The 20654-nt window shown below is 44.7% G+C and overlaps 2 protein-coding genes across 6 annotated transcripts in view; both read right to left on the reverse strand.

The window, feature by feature from the left end:
* The window catches only part of Znf512 (zinc finger protein 512), a 33574-nt gene extending 31992 nt beyond the window's left edge, over positions 1-1582 (reverse strand). For 3 of the 5 annotated variants that reach the window (XM_060364882.1, XM_060364889.1, XM_060364886.1), the window contains exons 1-2: positions 1426-1531; positions 820-878 (exon numbers count right to left, since the gene is read on the reverse strand). Coding sequence is in view for 2 of the 5 variants with exons in the window: in XM_021635442.2 (XP_021491117.1) it covers positions 820-878; positions 1426-1455 (89 nt within the window). In the remaining 3 variants the exon portion in view is untranslated. Of the gene's footprint in view, positions 1-819; positions 879-1425 lie in introns of all 5 variants that reach the window. The other 2 variants (XM_021635442.2, XM_021635444.2) reach the window with 1 other exon arrangement.
* A 402-nt stretch (positions 1583-1984) lies between these two features.
* Positions 1985-20441, reverse strand: Spata31h1 (SPATA31 subfamily H member 1). Its single transcript, XM_060379150.1, has 4 exons — positions 20413-20441; positions 19377-19472; positions 8905-18467; positions 1985-7869 (listed from the first exon to the last, which is right to left on the reverse strand). Exons 1-4 carry the CDS (start codon positions 20439-20441, stop codon positions 1985-1987), a joined length of 15573 nt encoding a protein of 5190 aa, XP_060235133.1.
* Positions 20442-20654: the final 213 nt, after the last annotated feature.

Consider the following 20654-nt stretch of genomic DNA (forward strand, 5'->3'; position numbering starts at 1 on the left):
GGCCAGCCTGAGCTAGACAGTGAAGCCCTCTCTCAAACAACAACAAAGTGTGTGTTGGCAGAGGCAAGTAATCCCAGCACTCAGGAGACAGATACATGAGGAGTGCAAGTTTCCTGCCAGCCTCAGTTTCATGGGGAACTTCCAGACAGCCCCTACACCTCAGAACATATTTTCCTATGACACTGGATTGTGTTGCTACACTTACCTATCTCATCTGTTGAACCCCTGGCTCTGTTTTCAGTGCCTGTATGCCTACCCTAATACACAGCTGGCACAGAGCAGATATTTAATAAGTGTTATATAAATGAATGAATTCACCAGGGAGGGCCAAGTTAATAAGAATCTTTTCTTTTGTATTAGCCATGGAAAAACTCAGCACATTCATTACACAAAATAACAAATCAGTGCCGCAACTAAGGAGCTTGGAAATATAAAAACTGCTTACAGCTATTTTTATTTTCCTTCCCAAGTTCACCAAATTAATTATGAGCACAAATCTGATGGGGGCGGGATGCAGGACTACCATTAACTGAATCACACATTCCATTTTTATTATAATGTGCATTCTTATTGCAAACTAGGTTTTCCGTCCCCACACTAGGATTATACCTGCACTGTGCAATCCAGCAGCCACTAGCTGCAGATGGCTACTGAAATCTAAATCAATTAAAATTCAATAAAATTTGCAATTCGGTTCTTCAATTGCACTAGCCACATCTCAAGTGCCCAAAAGCTAGGATGCTCCATAGTGCGGACACCGAACATCTTATCAGCACTGTCTACACAATTACAAAAATGTCCTCAGAAAACCTCACTTACTTCTTAGCTCCCACGATCCTGGTGCTCCTCTGCTGCTTAAAAGATGTGGGTCCCGGGGTCTAGCAAATCACAAGCACACGAGTGAGTGCTAGGGACCTTTGAACCTCATCCACAAAGAGATGAATCCCCCTTGTGCCTAGATGTGACGCTCTCCGGGGCAACTACTTCAAAGAGAACGAAGGCGACACTTTTTAGGTAATGTGTGCCATCCTATTTTTCTACCATGTAAAGGCGGGTTGACAATACCAGAGCGATCATCTTTGCCCATTCTCTAAGCCCTTATCCTAGATGAAGGCTCGAAAAGGAAGATGGAAAAAAAATATATACATATATAATATATATATGAAACGGGAGGCACTGAGGCTGCTGAAGGAATATAAACTAATTACAATCTGTCGAGGAACTGAGTCCGAGGATATGGAGAACAGGCAAAAATAAAAATAACGGACTAAGAGGGGAGATAAGTGGATCTGATATAAAAGGGTGGGGCCTGCGATGGGCTCTGAAAAAAACCGACTCTGAGTATGGGACAAAAAGCAAGGGACCGCGTGTTCTCGGCTCGACAGTTCTATCTCTAAGGTATAATGGTCACACCAAGAAACTCACGGCGGTGACTGCACCGAATCTGGAAGACATCACTCCCCCTCCACGCCTAACAATTTCACCCAAGGGCTCCGGCCAGACCAACGCCACTTCCGCTCTCCTCGCCTCCACCGGATGTGGTCTCGGCGGCGACTAGCCCGGTTCTGAACATCTACTTCCGCCTAGCCGCTTCCGAGGGGGCTGCGGCGGAGAGGGAGTCACGTGACGACTCGGCTTCGGCTTCCATTGAGACCCCGCCCCCATCGCTACAGGGGGCTCGGGAAGCCGTCTGGGTGGAAGGATTGGAGCAAACGGGAGGAGTCTGAAGATTCAAGGGGGTCCTCTTGAACCCCAACCTTGAGTTCTCTGCATTTGCACACCTAGTTCACACCAGGCGTCCCACAAGTGGTCTTACAGATGCAAATGGAGTTTAACTAGCGCCTCTTTATTGTTCTCAAATTACAGACCCATTCTCACCCCCTTCCCTCCCAGATAGCTCTTTATGGGCAGTAGGTGAGCAGGAAGTGGTAGCTAGGTGAAGCTTTGCAGGATATACTATCAGGGGCAGATCTTTCCTCATCTGCTAACTTCGTGCCTCCAAACTTGTCCAGCTTTTGCATTTTTTGGTGTGGTCCCTAGAAGACATACTTAAATAAGTCTTGAACTCTTTAGACAAACTATATCTGGGGCTCTCCTTAGGGGAACTGTCCTCCAACATCTCTTTGGAACAGTAATGGGGTCTCTCAGTGTGACAGCGCTGGCTCTTCTCAGAGTGACTGCGGTGACTCCTCTCAGAACGACTGTATCTGCTCTCGGCGCTGCAGTGAGTTCTCTTAGGAGTGCCAATGAGATTGGATGAAGGCCTGTGTAGCCTGGTCTTAGAAAGACTGTAGTGGGTTCTTCCAGAACTGTATCTTTTCCAGCCAGAGGGACTGGAAGTAGTTATCACCGAGAGACTACCATGGCTCCTTTCCGAAGGACTGTCCTGTGTCCTCCGGGTGCGATTGAGATAGCTCCTTTTTGAGGGACTGGAACATCTCTGAGACGCGGGACTCTGTTGGCTCCTCCCACAAAGACTTCGTGGACTCTTTGGAATGTGTCCTCTTCTCTCTGGAGGACTACAAGGGCCCCTGCCTGAGGGACTGCAAAGGCTTCTCACTGAGGGACAACTAGGGCTTCTCCCAGGACTGGGTTGTCTCCTCGCTGATGGATTGTGCCCTCTCCCCTTGCAAAGACTGGGATAGCTCCTCTCGGAGAGACTTTGAAGGCTTCTTACAGAGGAACTACGACCCTTTCTCTGGGAGGAATTGCAATGGCTCCTGTCAGAGGGACCGCTATGCTTTTTCTGAGAAGGACTGTAATATCGCCTCTCAGAGACACTTCGGTGAGTTCTCTCAGAGGCGCTGAGATGGGTCCTTTCAGAAGGCTTCTTACACAGGGCTTCCTCCCTGAAGGAGCCATGTTGTTCCTCCTTATGTGTGTGTTTCTCTTTAAAGTGACTCTTCAGGGTTCTCTTCTTGAGGGAGTCAGATATAATTCTTTCTTGGATCTCAAATTTGGCTTCTTCTTTAGAACAGTTCTTAGACTCTGGACTGGAGATTTCATCACTGCGGTTTTTCTTTGCTCTACCGTTCACATTTGGAACGCGACTCAAAGGTTGTATGACTGAAGTAGCTTGGATACAGACATCTCTTTCAGAAACCATGGTCTTCCGGAATTGCAAAGGCCTGGGTTGGAGAGAGCTCATTTGTTTCGACTGTTGAGCTTGTCTGCAAAGGTCCCTTGTTCCCTGAAATTTGTCCTCTTCCTTAGGGATCAAACCTGTTGCCCCATGCTTGACAACTGGTGGGCTGGCTCTTTTGTTGTCTTCTGTTAGGCCACAATCCTTGGCTTTTTGTTTGGGATACAAGTTTTTGCTTGAGTACAAATTGTGTGGCCTTGTCCGGTCCTCAGGCTTCTGTCCAGAAACAGTTACAATTCTATGTGCTGCTTGGAATATTTGCCTTAGGCCTTGAAAGAGCAGCTGGATGAACTTGGGCTGGGAGGATTTCTTTGACTGTCTCTTTGAAGAACTAGTGCTTGTTTGAATGGTAGTAGTGCTCTTACTTCTTGACGGATCTGTCAGTGTTCCAGAAGGACTCTCTTCTGTGATTCTGCTGTTACAGTAGATCTTTGTGTTTCGTGTTTTAGGTCCCTTAGTGATTTTCTTCACTGAGTATTTTAAATCAGAGGTCTTTCTGAAGCTTGATTTAGCCCATTTTTCATCCTGATTACTTTCAAAGCCACTCTCTGATGCGGAGTGAACGTGACAGAATTCATAGTCTTTGGCTCCTCTCTTCCCTACAACACCTTGGCTGATCCATTGCTTTTGTCTAATGTGGGCTTGTACAGAAGCAGGAGACTGGGTAGATCTGGACTGGAAATCTCTTCTAGAAGTAGGACTCTTGGAAGCTGATGTGTGGATTTTCGCTTTCCTTCGTGATGGTGATGTAGCACTCTTCCGTGGATCTGCTCGGCTTCTTCCACGGTGCTTTGAGACCGGAGGTCTTTTCCCAGTTCGCAATCTAAAACCAAGATGCAACCTAATCTCACCATGGCCTTCAGGCGTGCTTAAAAGGTGGAGCTGTGGGTAGATAAGAAGATAGGGCCCCAAAGCAGACTGGAACTTATGGCAGCAATTAAAGCCTGAACATCGGCCACATTGTAAGCAGATGGGATATTTTAGGACAAGACCTGATGTTAGAGGCGGAGGGACATTGTGAGGTATTTGACTCCTTAGGAGTTTTGCTGCTATTTTTAGCTGCAGATCTTTTAGCAGTTGGAGCTGTTCTGAAGTGTCAGTCTTGGCCTGGGAGAGAGAACTTGCCTTGAGGGAGTGGTGAGACTCAACAGTCCTTGTCGGTGAATCATTCTGTGAGATTTTACTCTGCTCCATAGAAGCAGCATCTTCCCTACTGTAAAGGACCCCAAGGGTAGAGTCTGGGCTCACTAAGGCAAGAAACTGGGACCCTTTCCGTGTGACAGCCACGTCCTGAGTGGTTTCCTGGACTATAACGTTGAGCTTCGAGTTTGTCTTCTTTATTCCCAATCTAGTGCCAGAGTACTGTTGTATTATGGAAGAGGTGGAGCCACGTGTCCACATCTTCAAGGGCATTCTCTTCTCGTGATCATGGCATAAAATATGTCTCTGAATATAGTTTTTAACCACTGAAGTCTGTGAAATAGTCCTTGGGCCCCTGTCTAGTGGGCTTTGGGAAAATTCCATCAGTTCAGCTGGAACCCCAAATAGATTCTGGATAGACTGACAGATATCCATAGTGGACCCTTCTGTTAAAAATGGTTGAGAACAAAGCTTCCTTTCCATAGTAGTTCCCAGAACATTTCCCAGCATTAGCATATTAGACAGATATTTCCTAGGCAGTCGCTGCCTGCAGACATGGCTTTCCCAGACATTTTGTTGTCTGCCCAGGGAAGAGCGGATAGAGCTTCTTCGAGCCCCGAATCCTGCCTGAAGCTCCTCCGGTAATAATCTCAGTGGGTATGGAGAATAATTCTGGAGTGAATTCCCCAATTCCTCCATGTGCTTCTTTTCAGCTTCTTCCTTAGTTATGAGGTCCACCTCCCAGATCTCAGGGTATGGCTTTTCCATGTTGTTCTCTGACTCATTAGAGGGTTGATTACGAAGGACCAAGGGAAGAGCTGATGACTGTAACATAACTGTGCCTGAATGGGACTCTGCAGATGGCAAAAGATCAACATCAAGGTTTTTAATAGCCAAAGTTCTTGATACTTCTGGCACCCCAGAACCCTGAAGGTGCCCTAATTCAGTTGTTTTGGCAGAGCTTGAAATAAATGGGATTGAAGGGCTGTATACGAACCTAGAGAAGTAATTCTCTGCTTGTAGCTCTTCTGATGTGATCATTTCTGAGTCTCTATTCTGACACACCCATCCTTGATTCAAATCTTCAATTTCCATTACATTAGGAGATTCTGTTTTGAGCCCTAAAGATTTTTGAGCCTGAAGCCTTTGCTCGGGAGTTAACACTGTAGGTTCTTCAATCGGGGACGTTTGCTGGAGGATTAATTCTGCAGAATTCACTTCAATATTTGCCGTTAAAGTTAATTCCAAAGGTTTTACCAGGTCTTGAAGATGTGGTCTTGGGAGTAAATTCAAACACTCCTTTACCTTAATGCTTGATCTTGTGGCGTCTCCTATCGGTTCTATAACCTGAGGACACGGTACCGGTGCCAGTTCTTCAGATTTTACAATCAGAAGCAGTGGTTTGGGAATCAGTACAGTCCTTATAACTTGAAAGCCTGATAATTCTATTGTTTCTAAAATGTGGTGTGTTGGCTCTGTGACTAACTTCTTAGACTGCACATTTTGTAGCCAAAGGCTTGGAGCATATTCTGAATTTATCACATCATGCATTCTGAGAGTCAAATCATCATACTTGGACACTTGAGAGGTAGACTGTGGTATCGTAACAGACTTTATAACTTGAAGTGGTGGTCCGGGGATCACTTTCAGAGATTCAGACACTTTCGGGAGAACAACTGATCGAGGAGACTGTAGCTCTGTCTTTGCAAATTCTATCACTTGATCTAGTGGCTTTGGACTAATCCTTACAAAGTCTATAATTTGATCCAGTGATTCTACTGGAATTATGCCTGCATTGTCCATGCTCATATTCTGGCTTTTTGTTAGCCTAGCTGCTCCCCCTCGTGGCTGCCACGTCTCAAAGGTGAGCTCTAACGTGTCTCCGTTTCCCTCAGCCCGACTGGTTTGCTCAGTTGACAATGCTGAGCTTTCTTCTATTCGCAGCCACGACTTAGAGGGCACATTTATAGATTCAGGAATTGGAGACCGGCGGCCTGGTGTTATCCCTGAAGCAGAATCTGGGATATGGCAGAATGGCTTTGGTGGCAACACTACAGGCTGTTCCCTCTGAGATCTCCTCTCAAAGCTCACCACCGCAGGTCCTAAGCCTTGAGGACATGGCCTTGGAGATTTCTCTACACATCTAGTCTCTCTATTTTCTGGCTTTGGAGTCATTCTAAGAAATTCTTTGCCTTGCTGATTTGTCTCACAAATCAGTTCCATCATTTCTGAAACATGATTCGTAAGGTCAAGGCTCATTCTGTCAGAGTCTATAAATTGTTTTGTCTGTAACTCCTTGAAATCTTGAAGTTGAGGCCATGACCAAGAATGTAATCTCAGAGTTTTTGGGATCTGGTAGCTTTTCTGTGGGTTTGGTTCTGAGTAGTTTGAATCTACATCACTTAGTGTTGGAGTCAGGTCAGCAGATTGTGGTACTTGAAGATCTAGCTTCAGAGGTATCCCTTGTGAGTCTATGACTTTATCTGTTGGTTTGGAAGTCGACCTCACAGATTTCTCCATAGTTTCTGTCATTTCTGAGGATCCTGCATCTTGATAAACTGGCATTGAAGTAAAATTTAGCGATTTAGGGGCTTGATGCCCTGTCTTCATGCTCGTCCCTGCACAATCCATCACCTGGTGCCTTGGTCCACATATCACTCTAGAGGATTCTGTGATTCGATCAATTGTTTGGGACATTTGCTTTTCAGGTTTCATATTTTGAAGGAATGACCTTGGTGGTAACTCCACAGATTTTCCAGTTTGTGGCAGACACACTGGTGACACACTTTGCCACCTTGACTCTGAAGTAAATTCTTGCTGTGATTCCTGAATCAAATTTGAAAATTTGACACTAGTCAGTGCTGGTTCTGCTAAGCACTTCCTGGCGCACTCTGGTACTACCATCACTGGTTTCTCATCTAAAGGAAACTGTTGGCAATTCACACTTTGCTCCTTAGGTTTTATATCTTGGAAACATGGCTTTGGTGCAAAGGAAAACTTAGCACGTTGTGAACTGTGGCATGACATCAGCTCTGAAGAATTCACACTTTGAGGCTGTGACCCTGGCTTCAATCGCACAGTTTTAACATTTTGAAAACAAGGTTCTGGTGAAAACGCTTTACTTCTCAAGTTTTGCAGACCATAGCCAGGTGCCAGTTCTACAGTAGTTGTACAAAGCAGAGGCTGTTTGCTCGTCTCTGGAGACTTTCTGTCTTTAAGCAGGGGTGTTGGTAAAACTACCACAGATTTCACACCATTTGACTGAGGCCTCAAAGTAGACTTGGGTTGTGCAGTTTGCTGCCATGACCCAAGTTGGTTCTTCAAAACTTGGGTCTCTTGAAACTTTGTCTCTCTCAAAACGTTAGATGATTTCACACCTTGAAAAGGTATCTCAGAGTTCAACAGAACAGATTTTGTACATTGAGCTGCTGAGCCAGGGCTCAACTCGAAGGACTTCAAGCTTTGCAACTGAGGTCCTGAACTGGGCATTCCATAATTTATGCATTGACGTTTTGACTCAGGATTGCCCTTAAGGGAATTTGTACCTTGAAGTTGTGGATCAGAGTTGATATCTTGAACTTTTGTCCCTGGAGTCAATTGAGAAGGCTTTACGCCCTGCCAAAGTGACCCGAGTGTACCTTCCCCCAAATGTACACATTGCAATTTAAATTCTGAATTCAATTCAGAAAAATTCCTACCTCGTACCTGTGGCCCCGGGTTGTGTCTTAGAGGCACTACACCTGGCTTGTTCGACCCTGGAGTTAATTCGAACTTCAAACTTTGCAAGGGTGGTCCTTGATGTTTTGGAGCTTGTAAGTGTGGCCCAGGCTTGTATCCAATAGGATTTACAGACTGAGATTCTGGCCCCAGAGCACGTGCAGAAGAATTCACATCTTGCAGATGTGTTTTAGTATTGCACCAAGCAGTATTCACACACAGAGTTTGTGGTGCTGGAAATGTACAAGATTTTATATCTTGAAAAAGTGGCTCAGGATTAAACCTATTAGAATTTACACACTGAGGGTTTTCTCCTGGAGTGTATGCAGAAGAATTCACACCTTGCAAATGTGATTTAGGTTTGCACCCAGTAGAATTTACACACTGAATTTGTGATTCTAGAACTGATGTCCAATGATTCACACATTGCAAATGTGCCTCAGGATTGCACTCAGTGGTATTTGCACATGGAGGACTCGGTCCTGGGGTGCATGCAGAAGAATTCACACACTGAGGACTTGGTCCTGGGGCGCATGCAGAAGAATTCACACACTGAGGTCTTGACCCTGGGGTGCATGCTGAATTCACACATTTGGGACTCGGCCCTGGGGTACATATAGACGAATTTATGTCTTGCAAGTGTGGCACAGGGTTGCACCCAGCAGAATCTTCACATTGCAGTTTTGATCCTGAAATGCATGTGGAAGAATTCATTCCATGCAAATGTGATGCAGGGTTGTACACAGAATTTATACACTGAGGATCTGGCTCTGGAATGCATGCGGAGGAATTTGTATCTTGCCAATATAGCCCAGGTATACACCCACTAGAATTTATATGTTGAGTACATGCAGAACTCACATCTTCCAAGTGTGGCCTAAGGCAAAACGCCTTAGATTCTATACCTTGACGGTCTGGACCAGGGTGTAACTCAGATGAGTCTACATCCTGTATCCCAGTGTTGAATACCAAACCATTTTTACAATGACTCCAGTCACCAGATTTCCCATCTTGCAATTTAGGCTCATGCTTGAATTCTAGAGATGACTCATCTAGAACCTTGGTCTCTGTGCATACCTTGGAAGGTTTTATCTCTTGCAACTGTGGCCCAGGGTAGAACCCTAAAGACTGTCTACCTGTTCCCAGGCCCAACTCAGAGGACTTCACATCTTGCAACTGTTGCTCTGTGTTGAATTCCATCGATTTCAGGTCTTGCAGTTTTGTACATAATTCTGATGACTTGATATGTTGCAAATGTAGCTCCTCATTGAACGCTAAGGATTTTATACCTTGAAGCTGTTGCTTTTGATTTAATTGATAAGATTTCCCGTCTTGCTTCTGCTTTCCAGCATTGAGTTCAGAAGGTACAACACCATAAATTGGTGATTCCAGGGCCAACTCAGATAATTCCACAACCTGCAATTCTGTGCCATGATTGACCTCCTCATTCTTCATTGTTTGTGGGTTTGTGAGCTCAGCTTTCACATCTTTCAACTGTGATTCAGGGTTGAATGCCTCAGGTGTTATAACTTGAAAATGGAATTCTGGTATTAACGTAGATGATTTCTTGTCCTGTAACTGAGAGGGGAAATCAAACTGCAAAGTTTTCCTATTAAAGAGAGTCCCTTGAAAAGATCTTATATCTTGACTCAGTGGCTGATACACAAGGCCCATCGGTTGCTCTTTTTGAAACGTGTCCCCAGAAATCACTTCAGAAGGCTTCATATCCTGTAAGTGTGGGCCACGGCTGACCTTTGTAGATCTCCCATCTTGAAGTTTTGTCCCTAGAATCGACGTAGAATATTTCTCATCTTGCAACTGAGGGCCTGAACTTAACTTCACAGATTCCCTCTTTGGGGGCTTTAGCTCTGGTATTAACTCCAGTGTCAAACCTTGTAACTCTGGGCCTTGATCAAACTTTATAGATTCTAGATCATGAAGCCTTTTTCCTTGAACCAACTCAGGTGGGTTTTCATTTTGTGTCTGTGGTTCAGAACTGAAGTCCGCTGCTGTTACACCTTGGGATTTTATCTGTGTTACCACCTCAGAAGGTTTTACCGTTGTAAAGTGTTGTCCCACAGAGTTTACACCTTGAGCTTTCTTGCCCAGGATCAGCTCAGGATATCTCAACTTTCGTAAAGGGGGGCCTGAATCCACTCCTACAGATTTTGTGCCTAAAAACGACTTCTTTGGGGTGAAATCAGGTTTCTCCTCTTGTAACTTTGGACAAGGTTCAATTTCTGTAATGGCTTCAGACGTCAGATCTTGTAAGTGTGGTCCAGAACCCAAGTCCATAGATTTGACATCTTGGACCTTTATACCCATGATCATCCTCGAAGATTTCAGATCTTGTAACTGTGGACCTGATTCATAGTCTTCCATTTCCATCTCTTGAGGCTTTGCCCTAAGTGCTAAATCAGATTTTATACTTTGCAACTGTGGCCCAGGTTTAGAGCCTAGCTTGACACTTTGAATTTTGGTCCCCATGTAATCAGTAAATGGTTTACCTTTCAACGGTGAGCTGGGATTTAGCTTAGTGTATTTAATATTGTGGGACTTTATTTCTGGTGTCAAGTAAGAACATTTTGCACTTGGCCACTGGGGCCCAGACCTGATCTCAGATTTCATACCTCGAGGCTTTGTCTGAAGTGCCAACTCAGAGAATTTTGCACTTTTCAACTCTGTATTTTTATTGTTTTGTGATTGTGGCCCTTGGCTAAATGCCCTACAATTCACTTCTGAAGACTGTGACTGTTGTTTAAGCACTAAAGATGGCACATCTTGAGGCTGTGTTCCTGGGTGTGACTCTAAGGATTTCACTATTACAGGGGTCAATTTAGCAGAGTTCTTATCTTCTAAATAAAACCCAGGTTTAAATGTCATTGAATTTATATCACTGACCTTTGACCTTAAGGCTGGGTCATATACTTTCATCTCTCTAAACTGTAGCTCAGGTTTAAAATCAATAGTTTTGAACCTGTGAGATGAATATTCCTGAGCTGACACGGAAGGTTGTTTACCTTTTATCTTGGGCCTTGTAATCAATTCATCAGGTGTCTTCACATCTCTTAGTTGTATTGAGGGTTTTAACTCTTTGGCTGTGATGTCTTCGGATTGTAACCCAAGATTTGGCATAGATTTCTTGACTTGGGAGTCAGACACTGGTATCCACTGAACAGATTTTGTATTTTCAAGCTGTGGCTCATGCTGCAACGACACAGTTTTCACACCCCGAGACTGTAGCTCTGAAGTTGATGCACACTTGCCTCCTTTTCGTAGCTCTAGTCCTAGGTTAAAATCCACAGGTTTTTTCCCTTGAAGTTTTGACCCCACGGTCAGTTCAGATGGCTTTCCACCTCCCAGCAGTATGGATGGTATCCGTTCTGTAGATTTGGTGCCTTGAGATGGTAACCCACGATTTAATCCTAAAAACTTCACACCGTGGAACTCAGGTCCGGGTATCCACTGAACAGACCGTACACCCTCGACCTGTGGCTCTTCCTTCAGCTCCCCAGTTTTGATACTTTGAAGCTGGGGCTTGGAAGTTGATGTATAGCCTTCCCCTTTTTGTTGCTCTGGTCCTGGGGACAACTCAGGGCTCTTCACCACATTCTGTTCATGTGACCCGAGGTCAAAATCAACAGATTTTCTCCCTTGAGGTTTTGACCCCACAGTCACTTCAGATGCCTTCCCACCTTCCAACAGTGGGGATGCTTTCCTTTCTGCAGATTTGGCGCCTTGATACGGTGATCCATGATTTAATCCTAAAAACTTCACACCGTGGAACTCGGGTCCAGGTATCCACTGAACAGACCGTACACCCTCGACCTGTGGCTCTTCATTTAGCTTCAAGGTTTTGCTACCTTGAAGCTGGGGCTCTGGAGTTAAGGTAGAAGTTTTTGATTTCTGCAGCCCTATTGTTGGTGGAGAGGTTTTTACTCCCCGCAACTGTGGCTCAAGACGAAATGCAACACATTTTTCTCCCCTAGTTTTTGACCTGGCACCCAATTCAGATGGCCTCACACCTCTCCATTGCATAGGCAGCTTCAGTTGTGTAGGCCTGGCAAACTTTGACCTGAAGTTTGGTGCTGTGCCTTTCGGGCCTTGAAACTCAGATATTGGTATCCATTGAATAGACTTTGTGCTTCCAATCTGTGGTTCTGTATTTAGTGGCATAGTTTTCACACCTTGAAGCTGTGGCTCCAGTGTTGACTCTGAGGCTTTCAATTGGCCTATCTGTGATGCTGCAGCCAACTGACAAGGGTTCGTACTTGGCAACTGTGGTTCATATTGGAACTCTTTAGTTTTTACACTATGACCGAGCGGTTCAGAAGCCAATTTATCTTTAAATTGTACCTTAGAGTTGATCCCTGTTGGTTTTATATTTGCAGGTTCGGGTTCTTGATCTGACTTTGTAGACAACGTATCTTCTGATTCAAACTGTCTTTTCAGTTGGTTGAAAACCCTACTTTTCCACTCTGGTGTATATATAGTTATCTGGTCATCCCATCCAGACTCAAGAGTTAAATCAGTGAGTGCTGTTCCTTGACCCTCTTGTGTTGAGGCTAAATCTACAAATTTCACTCCTTGGATCCCTTGTGTTTTGCCTGCATTTCCAGGTTTCAGAGCTTGCTGCTTCAAACATGAGGTAACCACATGCTTTCCATCTCTAATTTGTGTTTGTAAAGTTAGTTCCTTGGGTTTTATACCTTGCAGCTGAAGCCCTTGAAACACCTCCACAGACGTCTCTTGAAACATCGTCTCTGGTACAAAAGTCACAGGATTCTCCCCTTGCTTCTTTGGGTCAAGTTTCAAGCCCAAAGCATTTACATCTTGAACATGTGTACCACTGACCAAACCCACAGTTTTCAGATCTTCAATCCTTGAACCTGGAATCAACTTCACAGATTTTATACCTCCTAACTGGGAACTTTGTGGGGATACCACAGTCGATTTTATCCTCTCTAGACATTGTCCTAGAGTTAAGATCACAGATTCCCCATCTTCTAACTTTCGTCTTGAAGACGGAAACTCGGGTTTTAAATCTTTCAAGTTGGAGCATACAGGCTCATGTTTCCTATCTCCTGCTTGCATTCCTGGGGTTGACGGCATAACTTTGACTTGTCCCAGCTCTGACCTTACCCTTAACTCCATAGGTTTCATTTCTCCCAACTGTAGCTCTAATGCTAATTCCGGAGATGTCAGCTCTACATGCTTTGAGACTGTGATCTTTTCCACGGGTTTTATATATCCAAAATGCTGTCCTTGGATAATTTCAGAAGATTCTATAGTTTGGGCGTTTGGTCCTCTGATTAACTTAGAATGGTCTGTGTAATGCGCTAAGTGTATCCCAGGAGTCAATTTCATTGATTCTGCATTTGATATCTGTGGCTCAGATGACATTTTATTAAGCATTTGGTCTTTAAAGCTTGGTACTTGATTCTCTGTGACGTATTTTACATCTTGAAACAGTGGCTCTTGCACTACCAACTCTGACTTCATCTCTTGTCTTTCTGGCTGTGTGGTCAACTCAAACATTTTTACACATTCTAACTGTGGCCCTGAGTTTATCTCTGAAGTTTTCACACCTTGAGGTTGAGTTCCTGGTATCACATCAAAAAATTTGACATCTTGCAGCCATGGCCCTGAGTTAAAACTCACCTGCCTCGTATCTTGTAACCCTGGAGTCATCTTTGCTAGTTTGGGATCATGTATCCCAAACTCTGGAGTCCTAGCACTTATACTACCAAACACTGACCCTGAGGTTTGCTCCCCAAATTTGACCCCTTGAAGTTTTGGCCTTGAAGCCAACTCAGAAATTTTGTTATCTTGTTGCCACAGTCCTGGGCTTACCCGATCAGATACCACAGTTGGACACTGTAATTCAGAGGCTCGTGTTGCAGATTTCATGCTGTGAAGCGCAGATTCTTCTGTAGGCAGAGCAAGCTTCATATCTTTAAGTGGAGGTTCTTCACTTAATGGCAAAAGTGATTCTGGCATAAATCCCTGAGATTTCTCCTCTTGAGGCTGAATCCCTGGTATAAACTGTACATATTTGAAACCATGGTGCTCGGGCTGTGGGATTAGATCAGAAAATTTCACATCCTGCAAGCTCGGCCCTAGGTTTACGTCCAGAGGTGTCATATGTTGTGGTTGTGGTTCTGGGACCTTTGGCCCTGGAATAAAATCTGATGACCTGATTTCTGGCACAGGGGAACATGATATCACTTCATCAGATTTCACACCATAATTTGAGATTAAATTTGCAGGCTTTTCCTCTTGAAGAAGTAGCTCCCCTTGATATAACTTTGGAAGTCTGACACTTTGCAGTTGTGGCCCTGGAATCAATCCTGACTTGACAATGGGTTGTTGTGGGCCTAGACTGAAATCCACGGATTTCATGTTTGGAAGCTGTGTCCCCTCGATCGATTCCTTCGGTGATACACTCTGTAGCCTGGGCTCTGGTTTTGTCTTTTCAGTATCTACCACTCCTACAGATGGCTGTTGTATTAAATTCACAGATTGTTCATCTTGCAAGTGTGACTCTGTATCCATTTGCCTAGACATTCCTTCGTGGAGCTCTGGCCCCAGGGTCACATCTTCAATCTGTGGTTTGGGTCCTATAGTTAATTCCATAGATTCTACAAGTAGTTCAGATGATTCAGAGATTAATCCTGAAGATTTCAAATTTTGTGCAAATGACTCTGATTCCTTACATCGCACTCCTGATTCTAGACTCACCTCCAGAGATACCGCTTCTGAATATGCTTCTACAATGTTCCCCTCGGTATCATCGACTTTAGGCAAAGTCAATCCGACACTTTCTGTGTCTTCATATTCCGATCTCAGAGTCACATCTAATGGGTTAGTAACTTCTGGACACGATTCTAGAGTCACATGAGCCAACTTCACATCTGGGGGCTGTGGCTCTGGGGCCATCACTTCCGAGTTTTTATTTGGCACTTTTGATTCTGGTAGCAAATCCAGGCTATCTTTAATCGTGTTTTGTGATTCTAGAGTCTCTTCTATCCCTTTTACAACTTTGGTCCTAGTTTCAAGAGTATCTTGGAGCGGTGGTAAGCTTATCTCCATAGATTCTGAGGTTTGGCTCAACGGTGCTGGAGTCATTGGTGGTGATGATTGTATCAATTCAACAGATTCTTCCACCTGATGACAAGTATCAGAGGTCACTCTTGCTTCTGAGACTTGCTGCTGTAGGGTGAGCCCTTCAGATTCTAGGCAGTGACGGCTGGAGTCAGGGCTCACTTCTGGAGATTTTACTGCATCAAGTTGTATGCTTGGGATAGATTCACAAACTTTCATACTTTCCACCAGGTCCTCAGGAATTAAACTCCCACCTTCTACCAATGGAGTCTTCATATCTTCCAGGACCAGGACGTGGATTCTCTTATCAGAGGTGGTGTTTTGTGAATGTGGTTTTGGGGCCAAGTTCACAGATTCTGTATCTTCAAGTGATGGTCTTGGGGTCAACTCCATTATCTTTATATCTCCTTGTAACTCCTGGGGTGGGGCCGGAGGAATGTTTTTCATACCTTGAGACTGTGAACCAGTAATCAAATTTACTGAATTATTACTTTGCAACTGTGGATCTGGGGCCAACCCTGCACATTGTACATTTTGGGGTTGTGGTCCAGGTGTTAGCTGGCTGGAGTTCATGTCCTGAAGTTGAGACTCTGGGGCTAATGGCACAGAGTCCTCGCTTTGCAATTGTGATTTGGGGGTTAATTCCTCAGACTGTATGCTCTGCTGATGAAGTTCTGGGGCCAAATCTGTAGATACTGCTGTTGGGGTTGGCAGTCCATGCTTTACCATTTCTGGGACTATGTCTGTGGGCATGTCCATAGATTTCACACTTTGCAATCTTGGATCTGGGACTAGGTTCTTAGATTTTACATTCTGTAATTCTGGGGGTAAGTTTGCCACACACATGACCTTAGGTTGTGGGATGGTGTTCCCTCCAAAATATTCCATTTCTTGAAGTGGTGGTGTAGCTGGTGCTACTTCAGATTCTGTGACTTGATGCTGTTGGCTCATTTCTATAGGTACTGTCCCTTGATCTGGTGCCCCTAGGTTTGTTCTGATAGATTTTGTTATTTGGTGACACGATGGTGCCACCTCTAGAGGATTCTTCATTTGTGGCCAGGTCTCAGAGGTCAACCCCACAGTTTCCGTCAGTTTTTGACTTTGCTTTGGGCTCACCTCTGTATAGTCTAAGTCTTGGTGATGTAGGGTGAACTTTGAAGGTTCCATGCCCTGATGAGGCGGTCCTGGGGTTGATGACACGTACCCTGTGCCTTGATGTTGTGGCATCATGCTCATGGAGTCTCTGACCTGAACCTGTAACGCAGAAGGCAATTCCAGAGAGCCTCTGGATTGAGCCATTGGCTGTGTGATCAAACAAGGAGGCTCTGCAGTTTGTAGTGGTGTGATCATTCCTGTGGGTGACACCTGTACTGTTGGGTTTACCTTTAGAGCAGGTGTGGGATGGCCTGATGGCTGCAGAATCATCCTTGGTGATCCCAGGACTTCAGATGGTGTCTGTGGAAGTAAACTTCTAGATTCTACAGCTCTTCCTGGGACAGTAGAAGTCAGAACATCTGGTTGAGCTGGCACCAGGGTCAAATTTGCAGCTTGAGACCCTGAGCCTTGGATCAAACCCCTAGATTCTGCAATGTGTGGCACTCTTGTTGGAATTATCTGCATGAAATCCTTGTTTTGTTGTGCCACTGGAGTTGCTTGTGTGTTATCAATGACTCCATGCAGTGCGGGTGAGCTAATTTCCATTGTATTTTGATGGATTGGACTGGGAGTAAACCTGATGTGTTTTGTGGCTTGACTCTGTGACCCTGGGGTCATTTTCTGTCTTTCTATGGTCTTGTGCTGAGTCTTCAGAATCCTTTCCACAGCTTGCATGACTATATTCTGTGGCACTAGACTTTGCTTTCCTGGTCTTACAGCTTGCTGCGTAGGCAGTGCATCCATCTTCACTGATTCCCTGACTTGGTGTTGCGGCTTTGGGGCTATTCCTACTGGTTCTATGACACGTGGACGGAACTCATTAATCATCCCCATGGACTCGATAACGTGAAACAACGCTACAGGAGTTACCTTCGTGTTATCTGTGACTTGATTCAGTCTTGGGGCCATACTATTTGATTCCATGGTCTGATCCTGAGGTCCTGCCACTTGTGCTGGTTCAGTTACTTTCTTTGATGGCTGAGGAATTATACTCACTGTTTCCACTTGTTTTGGTGGCTGTGGGGAAAGCCCCACAGACTCTATCACCTCGGAGTGTGATTCTGGGATCATTCCCATGGAGTCCATGACCTGAAGCAACGCCAATGGCGTGACCTTTATGCTGTCTGAGGCTGAACACGGTGCCTTGGGTGTCAGTTCCACATTGGTTACTTGTGGCTTTTGCAGCTTTATCCTTTTTTCTGGAAGACCTTGGACCCTCTGTCCTATACTCAGCTCTAACACATGCTTTGGATCCTTTTTCAGTAGAGTGGTTTCTTCCTGGATTGTATTAACTCCTAAATTTCTGCGGGGTGGAGTGCCCATTGATATAACTAAAGGATCGCACCTAAGGACTTGGAGGTCGCCCTCAGAGGGTAACTGCTTGTTTGAGGTAACTGGGGTAACTGGCTGTGACATTTTTGCTTCAGTTCTATTTAATCCAGCATTCACCCCAATGTTCACATGGAGATGAAATGATGGAGCATCTGGAGATCTGTTGGTATTTTGCTCAGTGCTCTGAAGAATGGGTTTGGTTAACTGAGTCTTGGGGCTCTCTTGTTCAGGGACCCTTTTCACATCCACCAGATGATTGAGTATTTCCCAGGATCTCTTCACAGGCAGAGGTACTAGTTGTTCCCGCAAAGTAGAAACCTTCTGAAACATATGTCCTTCTAGTTCTCCTCTGACTAGAGGAGAGAGCTGGAGTGGAGCCCATACTAGTGGTCCTGGGCTCTCATTCAGAACAGAATTTGACCCATGACTTGATAGCAAATGATCATTTCTCTTATCTGTTGTTTTCTCTTGTTGTTTGCAAGGATCTAGGGATTCCAAAATAGAGCTAATAAAAGTGCTTTGAGATGGTAAGGGAGAAAGAACTGCCAGATCCTGAAAAAAATCTGATTTCTCAGGATCTGTCAGCTGACAAGTAGGCAGGGGTGTGCCTTGGTTCCCCGATACAGACAGCTCCTCTGTGGGGGAAAGAGATACACTACTGCTCTGGAATTGCCATGTTGTTGCTTCAGAAAAGATAGGAAGATAAGACAGGCTGGAGCTGTTGATGGAGGATCCAGAGGATTCGCTGTAGTCAGTGGAGCATTTCCCCCTTTTACAGTGACAGCAAGGTGGGACAGCCTCCTGAACCACTGCGTCAGAGACAGAGGAAGACGACAGATCATGGGATTCAGGTAAACTCAGCTCCAAAAGTGTCAGCCTGAAAAAGCAAAGAGAAATATTTTCACAAACATTAGTTATTTATGTGAAGAATTCCTCCACCAGGAGCAAGGTAGCTGAGTCAGTCAGTGAAACATCACACAGCAGAGAACCCACATGGTAATAAAAGGGTGCCAAGTGCCATGGGGCTGGGTGCCAAGTGCATGCCTGGGCCTCACTGGCCAGCCAAGGCTAATTAGTGAATCCAAGTGAGAGACTATCTCAAAAGACAAGGTGGATGGCTCTCAAGGAATCACACCCACATTTTAACTTACTTACTTACTTACACACACACACACATATACACACACACACACACACACACACACACGCCTGTGCTTGCCATTAAGCCAGATGATCTGAGTTCGATCCCTAAGACCCACATGTTGGAAGAAGAGAACTGACTCCCGTGGCTTGCTCTCTGACCTCCACATACAAATGTGGCGCATATGTGCACACACACACAAGGAGGAAAAAATACAGTCAAGCAAGTGTATTTTTAACAACAACAATAAAAAGAAAAACACCTCACTGCTGTGGGGACTGGAGAGATGGCTCAGCAGCTGAGAATAGTGACTGTTCTTCCAGAGAACCCAAGAAGTCTGAAACCCAGCGCTGCATGGTGGGTGGCTCACAAACATCTATAACTCCAGTACCAGGATATCACACACCCTCTTCTGGACTCTGTGGGCAACAGGTTTGCATGTGGCACACAGCAAACATGCAGGCAAAACACCCATACGCATAAAACATAAATAAATCTCAAAAAATAGTTCTCTACCATGCAAACATTTTTCTTTACCTTCCCCTTTCACTCTTTCTTTCCTTCCTGCCTTCCTTCCTTCCATCCTTCCTTCCTTCCTTTATTTTAAATCTTTCTTTAGCCTCTACCCAGAAACTGTTTCCTGACCTTGCGTTTTCCAGATGTATGAAGATCTGTCGAAGACTCCTGTCTATAGACCAGAGTACATATTCCTGGGTCCAGCCCATAGGAAGTCCTGAAATACTGGACACAGCAAAGTATGTGAATGGAACTGAAGTGACGTTAAAGTACTGGTAAGCTAATCACAATAGAAAGTTAATTTAGGAAGGAGACAATTGCTTTCAGAGTAAATAAAGGAAAAGGACGAGGTATTTTACTTACAACATTTACAGTTAAGATGGTGCCTTAGATAGGGTTTCTATTGTGCTGAAACATCCCGACCATAAACAACATGGGGGAAAGGGTTTGTTTCAGCTCACAGTTCTCAGATCATACCCCACTGCTAAGGGAAGCCAGGGTAGGAACCCAGGGCAGAATCCATGAGGCAGGAGCTGATGCAGAGGCTTTGGAGGAACTTCGCTTACTGGCTTGCTTTCACAGTTTGCTCGCCCCGCCTTCTTATCCCACCTACAACCACCAGGTCCAGGGTTGGCACCGCCCACAGTGAGCCGGACCTTCCCATGTCAATCATCAATTAAGAAAAGGCACCAGAGCCGACTACACCTTTAATCCCTGTGAGTTCAAGGCCAGCCTGGTCCACAAATTGAAACCCTGTCTCAAACATGGCCACACACACCCTGAAAAAAAAAAAGAAAGGAAGGAAGAAAGCAGGGAAGAAAGAAAGGGAAAGAAAGAAAGAAAGAAAGAAAGAAAGAAAGAAAGAAAGAAAGAAAGAAAGAAAGAAAGAAAGGGAAAGAAAGAAAAGAGAGAAGCAGAGAGAAGGAAGGAAGGAAGGAAGGAAGGAAGGAAGGAAGGAAGGAAGGAAGGAAAGAAAGCAAAAGAGAGAAAGAGAGAAAGAAAGAAGAAAAAAAGGAAATGCACCATGGGCTTGCCCACAGAGCAGTCTGGAAGGGGCAATTGAGGTTCCCTCTTCAAAATGATGCAAGCTTATATCAGGTTGCCATGAACCTAGCCAGCACGGGCATTTTGTCAGTAGGACAGTCTGAAGATACACTCTGCTTACCATGTCAGGTCAGCTTCAAAAAAATTCATCCCGGCTTCGTCCAACTGTGAAACTGATGATAGGAATAAAGAAACTATTCAGTATAGTGACTACTGACATCATCTAAAAGATCCTCCATTCAACAATTATGAAGGCAAAGATGAAGTCATGTCCATCATGAGGCTAATTAGTGGCACAGCACAGCTATCAGGTATATACTATACAGTCTTTATCATAAACCATGAGTGGCCCCGTCAGAAGCA

The sequence above is a fragment of the Meriones unguiculatus genome, chromosome 1, assembly GCF_030254825.1.
Source record: "Meriones unguiculatus strain TT.TT164.6M chromosome 1, Bangor_MerUng_6.1, whole genome shotgun sequence".
In the NCBI taxonomy this organism is placed as follows: domain Eukaryota; kingdom Metazoa; phylum Chordata; class Mammalia; order Rodentia; family Muridae; genus Meriones; species Meriones unguiculatus.